The sequence below is a fragment of the Capra hircus genome, chromosome 2, assembly GCF_001704415.2.
Source record: "Capra hircus breed San Clemente chromosome 2, ASM170441v1, whole genome shotgun sequence".
NCBI lineage: Eukaryota > Metazoa > Chordata > Mammalia > Artiodactyla > Bovidae > Capra > Capra hircus.
Window position 1 is genome coordinate 110,117,895 of NC_030809.1, and position 21,277 is coordinate 110,139,171.

Consider the following 21,277-nt stretch of genomic DNA (forward strand, 5'->3'; position numbering starts at 1 on the left):
AGTAGAACTAAACTATAGTGAAAACGTATTTCTTGTCCTCAGCTCCCTCCAGAAAGAAGTTTTGGGGTAGCCCAGGTGGTAATGACCAACATTTCAGAAGCTCTAGCCCATCTCTGGGTAGAATAGGTATTGGTATTGAGCACTGAGATTGTTAGTGCGTAGATATTGCCAGAAATCTGAGCATTAGTGTCTTTCCCCTTCCTAAAATAAGCATCAATATAGTCTAAGTGTATCAGAAAAGTCATAAGGTTGCATTTCAAGGTAGGAACGTGGACATGCTCCATTAACCAGCATCCAAACAACTGCTGTGTTGCTGAAGCTTATCTTCCTTAATGGAGGCATTATCACAGCAACCAACATCTTTTCATAGATCTTAATACCTTCTACCAAATATTGGCAATACAATCCACTCAAAATTCTAGTCATCTGGTTTATACCCCAGAGTAATCTACTGTTTGCTAAGTAATTTGCATACAGAAGTTAGCCTCTCATTTTGAGATACCCCGAAACCACTTATTTTGAAATCCTGAAGTCAGTATATTAGAGCTGGAAGGGATACTAGAGATTATTCATCCCTACCTTGCCATTTTATAGATCTAGAAAGTGAGATCACTATAACTAAAGAACCCTCAGCTCAAAATTTTCAGAGGACTTGATCAGAGGGACCCAGCTAGTGAATAATGGAGTTCAGACTTTCTGATTCTGATCCAAAAGTTTTTCAGCATAGCTTCTCTGATGAGTGCCACAAATTGATATGGTTGGGGAAGGAAGAAAGATAAGACATAATCCTCACCCTGTGTTACTTCTGTTTACTTCAGGGGTCACTTTGATGAGATCGTAAGACTGGCCCCTTTAAAACCTAGAAGAAGTGATGTGGCTAATGATAGATGAACACTAAATGGATACAACTACTCATTAAAACTCAGAAGCAGTATAAACACTCACTGATATCATGCAGAAGAGTGGAAGGTTGCTAAAGGTGACTACAGAGAAGTTTGTAGGGATTTATACATCCTGAAACTCACTGAGACCCAATGAATCAGCATTTTAATCTTGGAGCCTATAGGTCATTAGCAAATATTGCTGTAGAACTCCCTTTAATTCAGTTAACTCTATGCTCTTAGCTTTTGCCAGATGCACTTACATACACATCATGTGAAACATTCCAGAAGACATACCTTCTTCATGTGAACATGCTTGTGAGACTCTAAAATCAACTACAGAGAATTCGTACTTTGTAGAATTTACATTCATTAGCAGTTTTTCTATTCACAATACTAGATTAAGAGAAATATCCCAGTTTGTTAAAGTTCATGATATACAACCTTGCATCTGCTTCGGGTACTTATAATTGTGTGTTCAAACTACAAACTTTGACTAGTTGTGTTGGCAACCAACAATAGGAAGATTAAAGTCTATAGAGTTGTGAAATATAAGATATATTTACTGTAACATAAAATTCTATGTAGTCCCTAAAAGCACATCGCTGTTTCATTGTTACCCTTAAGTATATTCTGTTTCTGATCCTGATGGAATTTTGTTTTTCTTATTGAATCTACACAGGGGAAAAAAATTTCCAAGAGCACACTTTTTTTCCAAGAGCATGACTTTTCTGTACCTAGTTAGGCAGAGAACTTAGACTCAATTTGAACTTGCTATACTGCCTACAAAACTGATGTCTTCTTCCTGACTTCCCTGTTCTGTGAATGGTACCATCATTCCCCTGGTCACCCAGGTCTTATGTTAGTCTTCCTTGGTGTGCCCCTTTCCCTAGCCTCCCAAGTCCTGCAAGTCTTCCCTTGAACTCTCTCATCTGTTCTATATCCTTCATTCCACTGCCACCAACATCATTTATACTCCTGTGGTTGAAGCAAAGTCTTGACGTAAGGGAGAGTATACACTTGCCTCAAGTATGTCTCCTCCTGGGGGCAGCAGAGCTGAGGTGGAAGGATGGAAGAGGATGAGGCGTTTGGGGTCATGGGCCTGTGGCAATGCCATTTCAAACTCCCCGCTCTTCACCCCTTTAACATAACTTACAGAACCTGGGAAACCTGGTCCCAGGACAGTGCACTTAATTGCCACTGCCATTCACATTTTCTTTGTGGAGCATTGTAACAAGTGATCCAGAGAGCTCTTTGAGAGGTCACATTCTCCTGGGGGCAAGACCAATTGACTATCTAAGCCTTCTTAACTCAGTTTTGTTTTACCTAGAGATAAGGAGAATGCTGAGCTAAGGAGAATGAAATTGCTTTTTCTCCTAAAGAAACAGTTGCAGACTTTGATGTTGGATTGATAGGAATACAGTTCCAGGATGTGTTGACCTGCCATCAGCGATGTAACCTCTTCTTTGAATCCCATCACACATAACTCAGTAAAGAGAAAAGGCAAGAGAGACTCTCTCTGAAGACATGGGACTTTAGGTGAAACAAATCTCAAAAACGTGGTTAGTTTGGTCAACATATGAGTACAGATGCTGATAATTCAGGTTCCTTGATAACCTTTATTATTTAGAGTACTTATAATATTATGATGTTTAGATGTCTCTCCTCTGCCTGGGATCAAATTCTTTCCCACACCATGACTAGCTATGGGCCCTGGGGAAGCTGTTTAACTGTGCTATATCTCAATTCCCATGCCTACTACAGGTAGTAATAGTACCTGTCTCACAGAGTGATTGTGTGCCTACCTAGGACCATGCTGGCTCATCAGTACTTAATAATTATTTGTGAGTTGTTTTACTACAGAAATTTTCTATAGACTTTCTTTAGAAAGCTAAGCTTAAATTCCTTTGTCACATTGCTAGCTGAGTTTAGGGAAGATAATCTGGCCAAAGGATGCTCTTCTATTAATCAAACTGAGCTGAAGATCGTATGTGTCTGTCTGTGAAGAGAAGTGAAAACCAGATAAACGTTTTGAATATTTTGTAACAGCACTTGAGAAACGATAGGATATGTCCATTCCCACCTTTAGACAGGTTTTTGGAATTGCCTTCTGTATCCCATTCGAGATGGCTAGAAGTCAATTAGAATTTCTTCCTGGAAGTTGCCGACTAGGGACACTAGCTACTTTTCATTATCTTGGTTGGCCTGAATTGGTCTCCCTCTAATATCCCAAGCTTTTGAAGCCTGCATCCTTTATTAGACATGCTAGTATGTACTGGCTTAGGACATTTATAAGTGTCATAGATTGCTATTTAATTTCTTACAGGTTCACTTTAAATTTCACTCGGCCATAGCTCTTGTTGGAGGATACAGCCCTATTTCTCTTTTCTTCACAGGAATGTATAAGAATGGTGAACTACTTGCTGATTGATAGGTCTAAAATTATGTTTGTCTCACATATTTGGAAATGTCATTTCTGAAAAGGAAGGTGTTAAATAGCCTTCTCTGGAGATCTTTTAAAATAATGTAGTTTCTCACCTGATTGAGGTGATGAAAGTGAGGTCTTGGGGGGACAATGGAACGGCCTCTGCTTCCAAAATTGGAATTATTTGAACTTGAGTTTGAATGCACATTTGAAAATAATGTGTTGAAAGTATCCTTTTAATGTGTTAAATGTATCCTTCTGTGGCAGGTGAGTCTGTTCAGAGCATGGGGCTGGGATCCATCCCAGGCCAAGGATACAGGTACATGAAAAAGGGCTCTTTAGTTCAGAAATCAGAAGAAAAGGAAAAGGGTAGAGGACAATTATAAAAGCCGGAGACCAGGTCTCGGGTAAGGTGGGCACATTCACCTGGCATCGTGAGAACAGTGAGCTGGGTCTGGCAGAGAAAAGGTGGATTAGGTTTCTGTCACTGACATAACATTATCACACATTTAGTGGCTTTAAACAAGACATGTTTATTCTCTAGGTCGAAGTCTGAGTCTTACCTAGCTAAAATTAAATTCTTCATTTGGAAGTCTTACAGTAATCTCGGACTTAGAATGTCCCCAGAGGAACGCATGGTGTTCAACCCAAACCTGCTTCTACCACTGTCTTCCCCGTCTCATTAAACACCAGTTCCATTCTGGAATTGCCCAGGTTAAAAATGCTGGACTCCTCTTTCTTATAAGCCCCATTCAGCAAATCCAGTTGACGCTACCTTCACAATTATATTATCAAAATCTGATTATTTCTCACTGTCTCTGGCTTGGATTCCTGCAGTAGCATCTTTAACTGGTTTTGCTTCTTCTACTCGTGTGTCTTATTAATGTACCCTCAGCACAGTAGCCAGAATGCTCCTGCTAATGTGTAAGCCAGATCTGTTACTCCTCTCCTCCCCACCAGCTGGTCCATCTTACTCAAAGACCTTCTGATGGCCTAAGAGGGCAGGGAGGCCCATCCCTTTGGCCAGTGATGCTGTATGTCCACCTCATAGGCTGTTTGGACCAACACAGGTTCAAACTGTAAAAGTCTCCCATCTTCTCATAATCATGGGTTATCCTAGGTCAAGGAGGCAGATTTCAGGTCAAACAGGAGCTTTTGGTCCCGGCACATGCTCCGGCCCACCCCTGCCTTCTCCCAGGCCCATTGTGATACCCACCAGAGTCTAAGTGTAGAGCTTTCCCTGCTAACTCAAAAAGCTGATAGAAAAATACTTTTCCACAAGGTTCCAAACTCTTCAAACCAATGACAAGCCCAAGGGCATTTTCTGGTTCCCCTTCTCCGGTACCCAGTTGGGCTAATCCCTGAAGCAGCAGCTGGGCGGAAACATAAACCAGTTGGGGTTTGAGGAGGGGGGCAGATTTCCTTGGAAAAAGGGAATGCAAGGGAGTGGTTTCTATTTTAAGTTGACCACATCAGTCTTCCGAAAGCTTCCTGCTCCGGTGCCACACTCCTAGGGACTTGGCACAGGAGGCGCAAGAGACAGGCATCTTTGAGAGCAGCTGCTCCTCACGGTTGAATCAGCAGCTGGTAACGAGATGAAGGATATAGACAAAGCCTGCCCCTTAAAGGGGGTCAGGGTGGGTGTGGGGAGGTATTCACCCTTGTGCCTCCCCAGCCCTGTCCTTGGTATCGACAGGGTTCAGTGCACGTTTATTGAACTGAATTCATACATTTTAAAAATGAATGAACATATCCGATGATAAATCAGTCACACAAAGAAGGCCTAGAAAATGGACCTTTTGTTATTACTGAAATTCAGTATCAGTATAGCCGGGAAACTGAGAAGGGGGCTCAGGCTGGCCAAGGGCCTTCTGGGGCATCTGAGGTGTCAGTGGGGTTGACGTGTTATGTCCTGCTTTTGTCTGGTAGGTCATTGCTTGTGAGCAGCAGTATGACTCTTCCTATGACGCTCGCTGTGACGTCTGGTCCTTGGGGATCACAGCTATCGAACTGGGGGACGGAGATCCTCCCCTCTTTGACATGCATCCTGTGAAAACGCTCTTTAAGATTCCAAGGTAGGACACAAGATGGCGCTCTTGGCTCATTAGTGCTTTGGGAACGAGGCTCGTTAGGATAATAAATAGTTGGTAAACAGTTTCTCTCCAAACCAGTGAAAGCCTGATTGTAAAATGTATTTCTCTTTTAAGGGGGCGGCGGGGGTCGGCACGGGGGACGGGGGAATAGAAGGTTTCCTGAAAGACAGCATATTCCAAAAATAATAGGAGTGTGTTGTAACAATCGCATATTTTCAGTACTCCAGTTTTTCTGAGATGTTGATTTTTTAGGCTTTGCATGGCAAGACTGAAAATGCAGCTTTGGCTTAAGTACTGTCTAAATACTAGTGTTTTCTTTTTAAACGATATAATCATATCTGGTCTTTTTTTTTTTTTTTTTTCAGTTTGACTCTTTCTCCAGTATGCTGAAAAATTTAGGGATTAAAAAAAAAATGTGTACCAGCACTAAAAAATTTTTGAAAAATGTTACATCAGTCATGATTTTCTCTCTAACTCTTTATTTCTGTCTCAGTGGGAAATGGTGCTGAAAGAGGTCTGTTTGAAGGGTATTTAAATGCCAATATATTTTTTATTGTCTATATTCATTAGGGTTTTGTACAAGAGGTTTGTTGGTTGTCTTTCATCAGAATAGGGCTGATGTTTGGCGAGGCAGTAGTTACAGAAAATGAAGCTGTCTGGGAGCTCCACGCAGGCATGTTGCAGCTTGAAAGCTTTGTCCCTTTCATATTTCTCTTGCAAAGGAAGGCTCTGGCCGGCTGGGAGCCATTTAACTGCTTTAACAATACAAGTGTTAACCTTTCCTTATCTGCACAATCACACAGCTATCACAGCCTTTAAAAATTTCTCCTGATTGCAATTTGCATTTCTGATTAGGCCTATTTATATGCAGATGAGGCTCTGTGGCATTCCTCTCCATAATGTTATCGTTTTATACCTAGTCCAGATGTGAACAACCACCCACCATTATTTCCAAAATGATTCCCAACCAAGTCAGAGTTGGTCTTTTTAACTTTTCCAAAGTATAAAAACAAGTCCAGATGATTAAGACAAAGCTCCTGGCTTTTTAAATGAATGGTCTGATGAATGTTCAAAATAATGTAAGAATGCAGGACCCTAAAACAGTATTGTGTAAAGTAATATGTCAGAAAATGATAGATGGTATCTGGAATAATTTATATGTGTGTTTTGATTTTTTACAAATGGCTTACTCTTTATTTACTGTAGCCGCATAATTTCTCAATTACCAGAATTAAGGTGTGGTTTCTGATTAGCTTGGAGAAGGAAGTGGCAACCCACTCCAGTATTCTTGCCTGGAGAATCCTGTGGACAGAGAAGCCTGGGGGGCTACAGTCCGTGGGGCCGCGGAGTCAGATACAACTGAGCGACTAACACTTTCACTTTTCTGATTAGCAAGACATATGTACTTTCAATAGGCTATCATCTACTTGGGTATGTTTCTGTCTTTTTTTGATGTGCATTTGTATACAGACCAAATGTTCAAAAATTTCATAGGGTGATGAATATGAGGCAGCTTTGAAAGTGTGTGTGCGTGTGCATGGGTACACACACACGTGAATGTGTGTGTGTTTAACAGACCCTTTATCTCCAGTGACTCCCCTTAGTTTGCTTCTGTGCCCAGCCAAACCTCTGCTCTCTAATAACTTTTATACTCTCACTCCCCTCCCTTCTTCTGTCTTGGGAGAAGCTTCCAGATCTGAAGCGCAAATAACCAAGCCTCCCACTAACTTGCCTCAGGACAGGGCAAACTTCAGGAACAGGTGAATAGCTAAAAAAGGATCTTAGGAATGACACGGATCCTTATCCCAAAGTAGATTGAAGCTTTCTCTCCTCCTGGTGTAACCACTGGCCCTTTCACCATCTCTTGGTTCCTGTGCAAGTGATGAATCAGACTGAACTAGGGAATGTCAACACTAGTAGGTTAGCTGGCCTTCAGTGTGATTATGTGTGCTCGATACTTGCCTTTATCACAGCCTTAATGGCCAGCTTGACATTTCTGGACAGGAAGGATGGAGGTTTTTTTTTTTTGATATAGCATGTTTATAATTACTGCATAGCTTTTTATACTCACCAAGATTTTACTTAAAAAGTATCTTGTTAACTGGAATTACACAATTTTCTTAGGAAGGGTTGTAGATTGCCAAGTGTGTTTGTGTGTGTGTGTATATGCACATGTGTTTATCCTCTTAATCTTGGGTGGTAAAAACAGTATCCTTTCCTCAGAAAACTTCTTTGATGGAGAAATTTAATATTTACACGTTTTAGATATGCACTCAGGTTATCTACCTGTATGTTTCATGGGGCTCTCATTCTATCTCAGCATTTCCTTTCCTAAAGCTAATGGCAAGTAATGACAAAAATCCTTTGAATCTATTTGGTTTCAGAATGTTTTCCTTCCTCTTTGGTTATGAGTGTTGTCGGTGTTCTGGGGCCCTCTTCTCTTCAGTTAAACAATGAAGTCCATTGCAGAGTGCTCTTGGGGGCCAGGGTACTGTGTGTGGCCTTTCTTACCTGCCTCTTGCCTACTCCTTTCTCCAATTGGAAATAAATTGAGTAAATTACCAAGTAAAGGAAGAAAAGAAAACCTGCCCCGAGTCAGGGAAGGAGTGACTTTTGTGAGTGATAAAGCACTTGGGACTTGGCACAGTGCTGGTTACATGTGAGGAGGGAGCCTCAGATGTCAACGGAACAGGTGATTACTGGGGTTCCTGGGCTTTGTCAGAAAATAGGCGAGGTCTGCCTGGCTGTGCTTGATTTGCCTGAACAGGGGCCTCCTGCTTTCTGCTCTCTGCCTCCTCACACCTCTCCCTTTCTTTTGACCTTCACTTTAGAGGACGACACGTGGGGTATTCGTGACCTGTCTCTGATCACGACATGACTTGCAATCTTTCCTTCACTGCAAACACACAGAAATTATCTGCTGATTGGCAGAGCAGCCACTGTTTGCTGAACTTGTCAGCATGTGTCATCTTGTCTAATGCCCTTTTTCCAAAAAAGTCACCCCTCTCTGACAGCCTCTGCTGTCTGCTGCTATTTTTCTCCAGGAGTTAGAGGAGAGGAAAAGAAGGAAAACTGTTTCTCTAGGCATCAGTGGGTTTGACAGCCTCTCTCTCACGATTCTCTCCTGAGGACTCCTGTAGAATTCCAAAGGCTTAGAAGGATCTTGCAGATGACCTGGATAGATTTTTCACTTAAAAGGAGCTCTACTTCATAGTTGTATTTGCAAGAACCCATGGAGCTGGGAGAAATGTACAATTACATACCTTTCTTGGCAACCAGGTATCTTTCCTTAGCTTGGAGTCTTCTGCTAATGACCTCTTTGACCTCCACAGATGGGGGCAGGGAGGCAGTGGGGACCAGTGTGGGTGCGTTTACTGGATGAGGACTAAGAGCCCTGTCATTGGCCAGTTTACTGGAGCCAGATAGCAGCTGAATCTCGGAGAAGGCAATGGCAACCCACTCCAGTACTCTTGCCTGGAAAATCCCGTGGACGGAGGAGCCTGGTAGGCTACAGTCCATGCTGTTGCTGTGGGTCGGACACAACTGAGCGACTTCACTTTCACTTTTCACTTTCATGCATTGGAGAAGGAAATGGCAAGCCACTCCAGTATTCTTGCCTGGAGAATCCCAGGGACAGGGGAGCCTGGTGGGCTGCCATCTATGGTGTCATACAGAGTCAGACACGACTGAAGCGACTTAGCAGCAGCAGCAGCAGCAGCAGCTGAATCTGTGCGGAGTCTTACTGCACACTGAGAGCTTCCATTGCATTCCTGGGGGAAAATGCAGAGTGCCTTTAAGATTCCCAGCAGAAATGTGCTTGTCTGAGAGTGAATGGGACAGAATGGCTTGAACATTCTAGTCCCTGAAGCCAGTGACTTTTCCTTCCTAAAGAGGAGTTATCTTCTAGTACACAATTTGGGAACAGAACTCATGATAATTCCAGTTTACATACAGGCTTGTTTTCCTCACCAAATTTAGATTGTTCCAAACTGTCCCCAGCTATATTAGTTTCTGAGGGCTGCCACAACAAATTACCGCAAACCTGGTGTCTTAACATGAAAGAAATGTATTCTCTCCCAGTTCTAGAAGCCAGATGTCCAAAATCAGGATGTCAGCAGAGCTCTGCTCCGTCTGCAGGCCCTAGAGGAGAATCCTTTCTGCCACTTCCAGATTCTGCGGCTCCTGGGGTTCCTTAGTTTGTGGCAGCGTCTCTGAAATCTCTGCCTCCATTTTCACATGGCTTTCTTCACTGACTCTGTGTATTTTTCTTTTCTGTCTGATTGGTGAGGACACTCATCATTGAATTTAGGCCGCATCCTAATTTAGGGTGATTTCATCTCAAGATCCTTGTCTAAATTTTATTCGCACGCGTGAGTCACTTAGTCGTGTCCAGCTCTTTGTGACCCCATGGTCTGCAGCCCACCAGGCTTCTCTGTCCATGGGATTATCCCGGCAAGAATGCTGGAGTGGGGTGCCATTTCCTCCTCCAGGGGATCTTCCTGATTCAGGGATCAAACCCACAGCTTCTGTGGCTTCTGCATTGGCAGGCAGATTTGTTTTTTTCTTTTTTTACCACTGAGCCACCTGGAAAGCCCTAGCTTAGATTTATTGAGTGCCATCAATGTGGCAGGCACAGTGCTATGCGATTCACAAAAGCAAATATGTTCAGTTCCCACAGTGACCCTTGAGGTAGATGCTGCTGCTGCTGCTGAGTCACTTCAGTCGCGTCTGACTCTGTGCGACCCCGTAGACGGCAGCCCACCAGGCTCCCCTGTCCCTGGGACTCTCCAGGCAACAACACTGGAGTGGGTTGCCATTTCCTTCTCCAATGCATGAAAGTGAAAAGTCAAAGTGAAGTCGCTCAGTCGTGTCCGACTCTTTGCGACCCCATGGACTGTAGCCTACCAGGCTCCTCTGTCCATGGGATTTTCCAGGCAAGAGTACTGGAATGGGGTGCCATTGCCTTGAGGTAGATGCTGTCACCCCTTTATTCTAGAGGAGAAAACTGGAATTCCAGGGAGAAAGCCCTGCTCCCGCGCACCAGTGGAGGGAAAATGATTTCAATCTGTAAAGTTTGACTCCAAAGACCTCCCATTTTGCAACTGCTTTGAAAAGTTAAAGCCCTTTCTTAAGTTGTGTTTATTTATTAATGGATTGTGATATCAGCACTGAGGGGGCTGGAGTATAAAGAAAAGAATAAGAGGGAACTGTTTTCGGAGCTTTCTGAGAGACCGTTCCTGGGTTATATATATTTGACTTGAATAAAATTTTACACTGGAAAAAATAAATGAAAACGATATCCCAGTCTTTAAGAAGCTTACAGTCTACCTTCCTTCTCCATGCTCCCGTTTCAAACTGACAGAGGAATCTTGAGAGTTAGAATTTTATTAGCATCAGTTGTCAGTCAAGGAACTGAAGGACAGAAATCAAGTGTCATCACAGGGGAGCACAGCCCTCCTTGGTTCAGTGATTAATGACTCCCAAACCAGAAATCCCTCCCCTCTCCAAACTCCTCCCCTTCAGGCAACTGCCTTTTAGTTCCTGATTTAGAACACTTAAGGCCAGTGTTTGAACTAAAGAATTGAAGAACATGTATCACATAAAAGCAGAGCAGCATTTCAGGTTGTCATTGCTGGTGCCCAGTCGTTCCCACCCCATTCCGTGCTCCTGGTAAAGCCTGGGCCTGCCGTGACCATCAGGGCTGCTTCCGGTAGCATCTCCTCCCCTTCACTGGCCTCTTGTTTTCTCAGTAGGAAAGCCTCACTTTGGTTGTGGAGGAAACAGAAATCTGTTCCTGGCATCCTGCTTCGGAATGCATTTTCTCATGGAAACTTTTAAGTGGTTATTTGGGAGGAGGCAATAAAAGTTTGAGTTTTATAATTGAGGCCGAGGACAGCCTGTGTCTTAAGCTTCACGCTTATGGGAAAAAATGCTTTCCATGCTCTAAACGATGCATTCACAAGAGTGCTTTGGAACACAGTCTGCTGGAAATTAGGGATGGACCATGCCCTCCAAGCCAGGACATCTCTAACTTGGTTCTTGCTAAGTCAGGCTTGGGATGAGTGCTTGAAGTGCAAGATGAATAAGATAGGATTTTTTTTTTTTTTTTTGCCTGAAGAGAACATGGTTTTACATTCCATTCACTGCTCCACTCACTGGCAGAGGTAAAATGGGCAGAAGTCAAACAGCAAAAAAAAAAAAAAAAAAAAAAAAGACAAAGAGAAGGGACTGAGAAAGCGGGAGTCTATGAGACAGATTTCCTCAGTGTCTCAACGCCTGCAGCTGGCTCCTGTTCTGAAATACATTCCTTGGGCTGAATTTTCATCTAAGTTCATCAAATGTCCATCATTTTTAAAAGGTAAAGATTCCTTTTATTCTGATTTTCCTAATTCACAGACCAAATTGTTCCCACATGGGTGGCAACCCAGCTCCTCAGCTGTGAGATGCTGTAGAGGCAGCAGGGAGTCCTGAGTCACCAGTAATTGTCTCAGTATTACAGAATTGTCACAGGACATTTTCCCTTAGGGCTGAGAAATATAAGGAAAAGAAATTAAAACTAAACTATTGTTAGAATGTAATGAGTTAGGGGGGTGGGTGTTTAACGGCACAGTAAGGCTGGGTTTACCCCGGGGGAACTTTGGTTTCTCTTCATCAACCCAGGTCGCTTAGCTATTGGCCCTCTGATCAACGAACCCTCACAATCCAGGCTTCACTCATATAGCAGAAAGAGCTAGGAGAATTAAAATTATTTAGCATTTATTGAGTGCCTAAGAGCAAAAATAAGTTAAAAAAATACTCCAATAGAAAAACAATAGTCTTTAATGCCTCTTTTTCTTTGTTGGGAGATTTCTAGTCCCATTTTAGTGGATTGTGGCCCCTACCTCTCAGGATATCTTGGGAGTGCCCTCCTTCCTGTATCCTCTCCATTACCTTGAGAACAGAGTAGCTGGAGGCAGCTGGCAGAAATGCCTCCAGTGGAACATGTTTTCAAACTCTTTTTTTAATTTGAGTTGAGCAGTTGGGGCTGTTAGTTCCTGTGGAGGTGCAGCTTGCTGCCCCTCCTGACTCCTGGCAGGCAGGGAAATTTCATCTTTGCAGGGTTTCATCTGGAGATCAGGTGGCAAAGCAAGAGCATGCCTCCAGGGAGTGCTGGTCCCCATCCCTGTGGAGAGGAAGCCCACCTGGATAGGAGGGAAAGGCTGGAGAATGAGAGGTGTTGGCTTTGAACCCTATCCAAGCTCTCTCCCTCCTGACTCTGATCTCATTATTTCGGCCCCAGTCACTTTGGCTAATTCCCACTTAGCTTCTGAATGGTGGAGAGATGGGCAAAGAGGGCAGGCAAGGCAACAGAACTTGAAATAGTACTGAAGGGTTTGTGGCACCCTCATTTCCTCTTGATTCCAGGGAGTGGGGAAACAGGAGTAAAGGTGATGAAGAATAGTTAGATAGACTGTCTTTACGGGTTGGCATAGTAGTAGGGCAGGGGCAGCACAAGGATGAACAGTGATAAAGTGGTAAAATGAAGGCTCATTACAGCTGCAGCTGTCTTTTCCTGAAAAGTCCTGAAATCAGGTGAAGCCAGGGTCTTAAGAAAGAAAATGTAGGGTAGTGGTCAAGCATTGATGTTTGTGTTAGTTATCTGCTGGTAGGTAACAAACCACCCCCAAACTTAATTGTACAATCACTTATTAGTTCTCATAAGTCTGGGTTCTTGAGTGGCTGCTGGCTGGGCTTCCTCCTGCCTGCTTCCTGTGGTCAGCTGGGGATCTGGTTGGGGGCTGGCTGGTCTAGGATGGCTTGGCTCTGCTGTGTGTGCTTTCTCATCATCTAGCAGGCTGGCCAGGACTCTTCTCACATTGTGGTAGGCTTCCCTATAGAGCTACAGGGACGGGTGGAAAATTGGGCTGTTTTTACAATCCATTTACCCCAGTGTTCTGCAGTCAGGCCGCATGAGCTCAAATACCAGCTCTACTACTTTCAAAGTGTACGGACTTGACCAAGCCACTTGTCTCTGCTCCTCAATTTCTTCCTCTGTAAAATGGAGGTACGACTGAGGCTATATTAGCCTGATAGAGTTGTTGTGAGCAGTTAATGAATGTAAATTGCTCAGGACAGTATATAGAAAGCATTCGATTTTTGCTGGATGCTATCAAAGAACAAAACCTCAAAAGAGTATTTATATTGTGAGAAATTTGCTTTCCCTTGTAGCTCAGGAGTTGAAACCTTCTCTTCGAAAGGGCTACCTATGAGATCAATCATTTGAAAGTTTAGTGAATTGATTTGTTGATGATTATATGGGAAATTGGGAATGAAGACTGGTTTCTCAATAAATCCTTACCGTCAATACTTCTACTGCCTCTGCCTGAGGGACTCTGCCGTGAGTGTCCATTATCACAATTCATTTGTTGACAGCCACACCTCTAAGAGATGTGGACCCCCCACTCCCACCCCGTCCCCATATATATCCATGAATGTGATGTCAGGACTGGCCCTTGGGAGCAGAGCTGGCCTTGGTCCCCTCTCACCACTCATTGTATCTACAATGAGTGGTGATACTGTCATCCTCTGAGAACTGAGGCCGCAGGGCTTTCCCTTCCTCTCAGCTTCATCTTGGTGACAGCTTTGTACTTGGTGGCTGAGTTGTGTCATGGGGGCTTGGCTGCCTCCCTCCGCAGGTCCCTTTAACCCTCTTGGTAGGTACAACCTCCCCCCATGTTCTAGTAATTTCATGTCCCTACGTAAAGGGACAATAGTGAGGGCTCTGTCAAGACTGGGAATGATTTTTTTTTCCAGTCCAGACTGGAAAGGCTGAAAGCATTGGCAATGGGAGATGGAAACCCAAGCCATGTGAAGGGATTGTAAGGAGAGCACTTCGTTGCTCCAGACAAGTTCAGGTTTCTCAGCTCGGAGGAGTGATACCCCAGGGACTGAGCAGATGAGGCTGCCCACCTACTGACAGTGATCTTGGAAGAATTCTGGAGGACCGGAACAGTGCTCGAAAGGTGGAAAGGGAGAATGTTCTTCAGTTCTTCAAAAAAGTCAAGAAAGCAGGACCTGCAGATGACTACCTGGTGAGCTTGATTTTATGCTGGGCTAATTACTAAGGTTCTTCTTTTTTCTTTGAATAGCCTATGAATTCTGTGAGAGAGAATCCTGTGAAGAGAAATCTGTGATCATTATGAATTGGCTGGGTTCACTAAAAATGAGCCATGTCCAGCTAATGTTGTGGTTTGGTATTACTGCAAGACAAATGCAAATAGGGGCTGTTTCAGACAGAATATACTTGTAATATTGCCCTTAGGTTAAAATCTGTTGTGATGTTTTTGTGGCCAAGATGGAGAAACGCAGGCTGGAGGATGGTAGTGGTGATGGGTCACAACCCAGGAAGGATGTATATATTGAGGAGCTTTGGGTGATGCAGTCAGCGTCACCATGGTGGGAAGTCCTGGAGGCCTTGGGTAGGGCTCTCTGCTGACCATCCTGTCTGCTGAATGTTTTAAAGTGTGTAACGAGTTGGAGGACATTAGCCTATTGATCACATTCACTGAAGGGTAGCTGGTATGCTGAATGCCAGACTTGGAATCCCCCAAAGACCTCTGTCACCAAGAACAATGGGATTCTCTAACAAATAAGTAAACTTGGAAACTCTGGTGAGCTGTACAGACCGAGAGAGCCATGGCTTGAGAATGAGCGGGTGGAAAATGACCTTAGTTGGGGTATAAGTTCAGTAGGTCAAACAGTGACACAGTCTTTCATGATTAACATGAGGCTTGAAAGTCAGAACAAACACCGCACCCACACTGGCTCCATCCCAATCAGAACTCCTTTGGAAGGATGGGCACCACACTCAAATTGCCACAAGAGAGTCCTACCCTGGCAGAACTCTAGCAGAGCTGAAGCTGGCATTTCAAACTGGGATTCGGACACTTGGTTCCGTTCCTGCTTTGTCATCAGTCCATCCTTTCACTTCTGGGGGTGGGGCACACAAATGGCACCAAACTTAAGCAGAATGTTTTGCACTCAAGATAACAAGGCCCATGTAAACTGTTTCCTTCAGCACCCTCCCTACACTCCATGGGTACCAATAAAGAGGAATGTGAGTCGTCAACAACTGCAGGGCTGGAGCCATTCCCTAAGCAGCAAGTCTCACCCAGCACAGAGATCCTTAGTCCTAAATACAGCTTAGAATCCCCTGGGAGCTTTGAAAAATACCAGTGCCTGGGCACCACCACCAGAGACTCCAGTGTAATCAGTCTGGAGTCAAGCTCAGCATTTATATTAATATATAATTAATTTTACAAATCTATTCATTTGTAATAACATGCATACTGTCTGCATTTTAAAGTTCCCCCAAATGACTCTAAAGTGCACCCACAGTTGAGAAAAACCTGGCCCTGAAACAGCTATCAGACAGTTGTCTCTATTTATATTTCAAAACTACAGTGTCTCTCCTGGAAATTCTGGTTCCTGCCTTCCCCATCCCCACCTCATGGATGGGAATCAAGAAATTAGAGATGATACAGATGGGAGTGTGTTGTACATTATGAAGAATGTAAACTCAGGAAAAATAAAAAGGATTTCAGCAGAATAGTCAGGGATGACTGTCTGGGGTTGAATTGTGGTATGTCTCCCGTTAAAAAGGTATGTTGAAGACCTAACCCCACTATACTGCAGAACTGACACCATTTGTACATCAGGTCATTGCAGGGGTAGTTAGCTGGATTAAGATGAGGTCGTAGTGGAACAGAGTGGGTCCTTAATCCATTATGACTGGTGTCCTAAGAGGAAAGTTTTGGACCTAGACACATACAGGCGCGTGAAGACAGGAAGACTGCTGCACTGCCATAGGTCATGGGGGTACCTAGACCACTAGAAGCTGGAGAGGCCAGGGAGAATCTTTCCATAGAAAGGAAAGGAGCCTTTCCAGTGAGCCTGCCCCAGATGACACTCTGATTGTGGACTCCTGGCCTCCAGAACTGTGAGGGAATGAATTTCTGTTGTTTTATTCCACGTAGTCTGTGGTGCTCTGTTATGGCAGCCCTAGGAAATAATCCAGTGATTTTATGTCCTTTGGAGCCTGTTGTTCCTGGAAGGCTGTCTAAGGCATGATTAGGGATGAGGGGATTGCGGTAGGAGGGAAATGGTAGCATAGAAAAGTCCTGGGGTTGGGGGTCCCAGGGATTAGATTGGCCAGCCTTCCACTCCATCAACCCCCAGGTGGGATTTCTGTACAAATCATGCCTAGCAGGACTTAGATACAAAGTGGGTGCATGAGAGTTTCTCCTCTCCCTTGTTCTGGACCAGTGAGCCAAGACTGACTTCCCCCTCCAGCCCTACCTGGGCAGGGAAGAGCCGCTCCCTTCCACAACGCTCAGCATCGAGAACAGATCTCTGCATTTTTTCTCTGAGTTCCTTCCAGACTCAGGGTTTCTGGATGGAGCGCAGAATAGAAGGAGATGGCTCTTGACCTTTGATATTTCCATCTTTGCATAAAGGGAACTGCATGGTACAATTCGAACTAGAGGCACTGTGAAGTAGCTGTGGCAGGCCCATCACATATCTGGGACAGGTATTATGAGGTTGGTGAAGGTGTCCCAGAAGACCCACATGTCTCCCTTGGCTGGGCCAAGCACAGTGGAGCATGGTCCAATGAGCAGCATTGTCTGCTTCCCATGTCCCAAAGGGCCTCCTTGCTGCAGAGGGCAGATGGGCATTCCAAGCATGATGGCTGGTCCTGGCTGGGGGATACGGACATTGACTTCCAGGCTTCACCCAGGTTTTGTTCTTAACTCCACCTGTAGCTTGTGGCCAATTCAGAGAATGGTCAGGAGGCGAGGGTCTCCTCCTGGACCCATGGCCTTATTGCTCCCTCTGCATACAAACTCTCAGCTGCTTATTTTGGCCTCGTATTCTTTGTGTGAACCCTGGCTCTGTTCTCTGGAGTCTTGGTCCCCTCCTACCCTCTTTCTGTACCATCTGTCCCTTGGGTTGGAAGCTCCACCATGCTTTATTATTTGTCAGTCTTGATGGGTGTGGCCTCTCCTGCTACCTTTACCCTGCAGTCCACCTCTAGCTCTGATGAAAATATCACTTTCTATTAATAGATGCCTTCCTTCTGGAAGAGTGAGGGGAAGGGAAGCCCAGTGTTCGAAGGACTGAGAAGGGGTTTGATATTAATCATCTCTAGGTTACCAAGTTACAGGGATTCTGCCTGATTTGGAAGTTTCTGGAAGTCATTCAGCATGTGTAGGATAATACTAATTTACATTTGTTTCTAATGTCTTTAGGCTCAACCCCATAGTAACAAGATCTGGGGTGCACATCCCCTGTGTTAATTTCCTATTCCTGCTATAACAAATTAACACTGATGTAAATAGCTTAAAACAGTGCAAATGTCTTATCTTACAGTTCTGAAAGTCAGATGTCTGAAATGGGTCTCATTGGACTAAAATCAAGGAGTCATCAGAGTTGAGTTCCATTCTGGAGTCTCTAGGGGAAAATTCATTCATTTATTTATTTGCCTTTTCCAGCTTCTAGAGACTATCTATACTCTTTGGTCCCTTCCTTCTCCGTCTTCAAAGCCAGAAATGGCTGGTCAAGGTCAATGCCGTGGCCTCATTATTTTGGTCAGTTTCTGGCCTTTCTCTCTTGACAGAGTAGCATCAAATCCCTCTAGAATAACAGATTCTTCTGTTTTGATCATCATTTTTATAATCAATCCAAGGAGACAGAAATTAAACAAACCCTCCTTCCCACCTCCTCTAATTTCCTCCACTATTCTCCTGCCCCAAATTTAATCCTTCTGGCTGCATCAGTTACTCAGTAGACACTCTCATTTACGTCAACATACACTTAAGGGAGAAGAGGAATGCAGGAATGTACCGACTGTCTAGTGGTCTCTAGTGTGGGAAGATACAGAACAACCTATTTGGGTGCCGAGAAGAAATAGTTAAGGCTTCTAGTGAAGTGAAGTTGCTCAGTTGTGTCCGACTCTTTGCGACCCCATGGACGGTAGCCTACCAAGCTCCTCTGTCCATGGGATTTTCCAGGCAATAGTACTGGAGTGGCGTGCCATTTCCTTCTCCAGGGGATCTTCCCGACCCAGGGATTGAACCCAGGTCTCCTGCATTGTAGACAGACGCTTTACTGTCTGAGCCATGCATTTTAAATCTAAAAATCAAGAAACGAATTATGCTTTCCTATTACTGACTCTGAAGATCGACACTAGTGCCTTCACTCAGTCCAAATGTTGGATGGTCATTTCTGGTTTGATCTGCAGATGAATCATAAGGGAGCTCCATAGCCAAGGAGCTGAGAAGGGCCTACTTGGAGGTTCAGTTGTAGAGTTCTAGGAAGCACTGATAGAGAAGGCAATGGCACCCCACTCCAGTACTCTTGCCTGGAAAATCCCATGGATGGAGGAGCTTGGTAGGCTGCAGTCCATGGGGTCGCAAAGAGTCGGACACGACTGAGCGACTTCGCTTTCACTTTTCACTTTCATGCATTGCAGAAGGAAATGGCAACCCACTCCAGTGTTCTTGCCTGGAGCATCCCAGCGACGGGGGAGCCTGGTGGGCTGCCATCTATGGGGTCGCACAGAGTTGGACACGACTGAAGCGACTTAGCAGCAGCAGCAGCAGCAGCGGGAAGCACTGAAGTTAAAGGGTGCCTCATTAAGTGGTAATATGGCAAATACCATCAAATGTCAACTAATTAGGCCTTCACAAAATGGACAAGTAGTTTTTAAAGGGTTCTGCAAAGAAACTCTGTATTGATTCTACCACTACAAGCACATCTGAGCATCAGAAAAATTGCTGAGATGATGACACTTCTTCTAAGACAGTCTTCATCAGCCATGTGAAGTTAAGAGCAATGATAAGCTAATTAGCTGTGCCAAGAAATCAGTTTTTAAAATTCAAAATTACTATGAAGAGTATTTGAACTATCATCGATTTATATCCACTACTATTAAGATAAATCTCTTCCTCAGTGTATATTGAGCAAGAATTTATTAATATGACACAATCAAACCTTTCTAGTTTAATTACTGAATGTTCTGGGGATACTGTTAAAAAGCATTATTTCATCTTCAAAATTTAGTAACACTTGCATATAATTTATAAGAAAGGAAAGTTTTTATTAGAGGGTGCACTCAAAAATTTCTCACGGATAAAATATACAATAAGAAATACTTAGAGACCACTCTTCTAGACCAGTAGCTTTGGGCTCTAGTCCAACCATTGTAAATAGTGCTTCTATAATTGTCATTCATAATTCACATCTACTCTCTTATATGTAATTTCTGTGAAATGCCACTGTAATTCTGATCAGTTCAGTTCAGTTGCTCAGTCGTGTCCGACTCTTTGCGACCCCAAGAATCGCAGCACGCCAGGCCTCCCTGTTCATCACCATCTCCTGGAGTTTACTCAGACTCACGTCCGTCGAGTCCATGATGCCATCCAGCCATCTCATCTTCGGTCGTCCCCTTCTCCTCCTGCCCCCAATCCCTCCCAGCATCAGAGTCTTTTCCAGTGAGTCAACTCTTCGCATGAGGTGGCCAAAGTACTGGAGTTTCAGCTTTAGCATCATTCCCTCCAAAGAAATCCCAGGGCTGATCTCCTTCAGAATGGACTGGTTGGATCTCTTTGCAGTCCAAGGGACTCTCAAGAGTCTTCTCCAACACCACAGTTCAAACGCATCTATTCTTCGGCACTCAGCCTTCTTCACAGTCCAACTCTCACATCCATACATGACTACTGGAAAAACCATAGCCTTGACTAGACGAACCTTTGTTGGCAAAGTAATGTCTCTGCTTTTGAATATACTGTCTAGCTTGGTCATAACTTTTCTTCCAAGGAGTAAGCGTCTTTTAATTTCATGGCTGCCGTCATCATCTGCAGTGATTTGGGAGCCCCAAAAAATAAAGTCTGACGCTGTTTCTACTGTTTCCCCATCTATTTGCCATGAAGTGATGGGACCAGATGCCATGATCTTCGTTTTCTGAATGTTGAGCTTTAAGCCAACTTTTTCACTCTCCTCTTTCACTTTCATCAAGAGGCTTTTTAGCTCCTCTTCACTTTCTGCCATAAGGGTGGTGTCACCTGCATATCTGAGGTTATTGATATTTCTCCTGCCAATCTTGATTCCAGCTTGTGTTTCTTCCAGTCCAGCGTTTCTCATGATGTACTCTGCATATAAGTTAAATAAGCAGGGTGACAATATACAGCCTTGACATACTCCTTTTCCTATTTGGAACCAGTCTGTTGTTCCATGTCCAGTTTGAACTGTTGCTTCCTGACCTGCATACAGATTTCTCAAGGGGCAGGTCAGGTGGTCTGGTATTCCCATCTCTTTCAGAAATGTCCACAGTTTCTTGTGATCCACACAGTCAAAGGCTTTGGTATAGTCAATAAAGCAGAAATAGATGTTTTTCTGGAACTCTCTTGCTTTTTCCATGATCCAGCGGATGTTGGCAATTTGATCTCTGGTAATTCTGATAGGTAGGTGTTTTTTCATTTTCGAGTTGAGGATTCACACCTCAAAAGAGTTATGATTTGCTTCAAGACACACAGTTAATAGAAGCTAATATGTAGCAGGGAGTGAGCTTCAGGGTGTCTGTAAGTGAGCCAAGATTGAATGCAAAATTGGCCAGCTTTAGAAAAATGGTGGTCGTGAGTGGAATTGTGTTCCTCGAAACTCATATTGAAGTCCTAACCTTCAGTGCCTCAGAATGTGACCTTTTTAGGAAATATGGTCTTAACAGAGGTATTTGAGTTAAAATATAAGCCATCCAGTTGGTAGTACTGTGTTATGGCAACCCTAGAAAACTAATACAATGGTACATAGCTCTGAAAATGGTACAGGACCCAAAAATGTTT

The 21,277-nt window shown here is 43.9% G+C and overlaps 1 protein-coding gene across 1 annotated transcript in view; it reads left to right on the plus strand.

Annotated features, from left to right (window-relative positions):
* The window catches only part of MYO3B (myosin IIIB), a 454,205-nt gene that overhangs the window by 46,620 nt on the left and 386,308 nt on the right, over positions 1-21,277 (plus strand). The window contains 1 exon segment of the mRNA XM_018066782.1: positions 5,236-5,381. Within this exon segment, the coding sequence (XP_017922271.1) occupies positions 5,236-5,381 (146 nt within the window).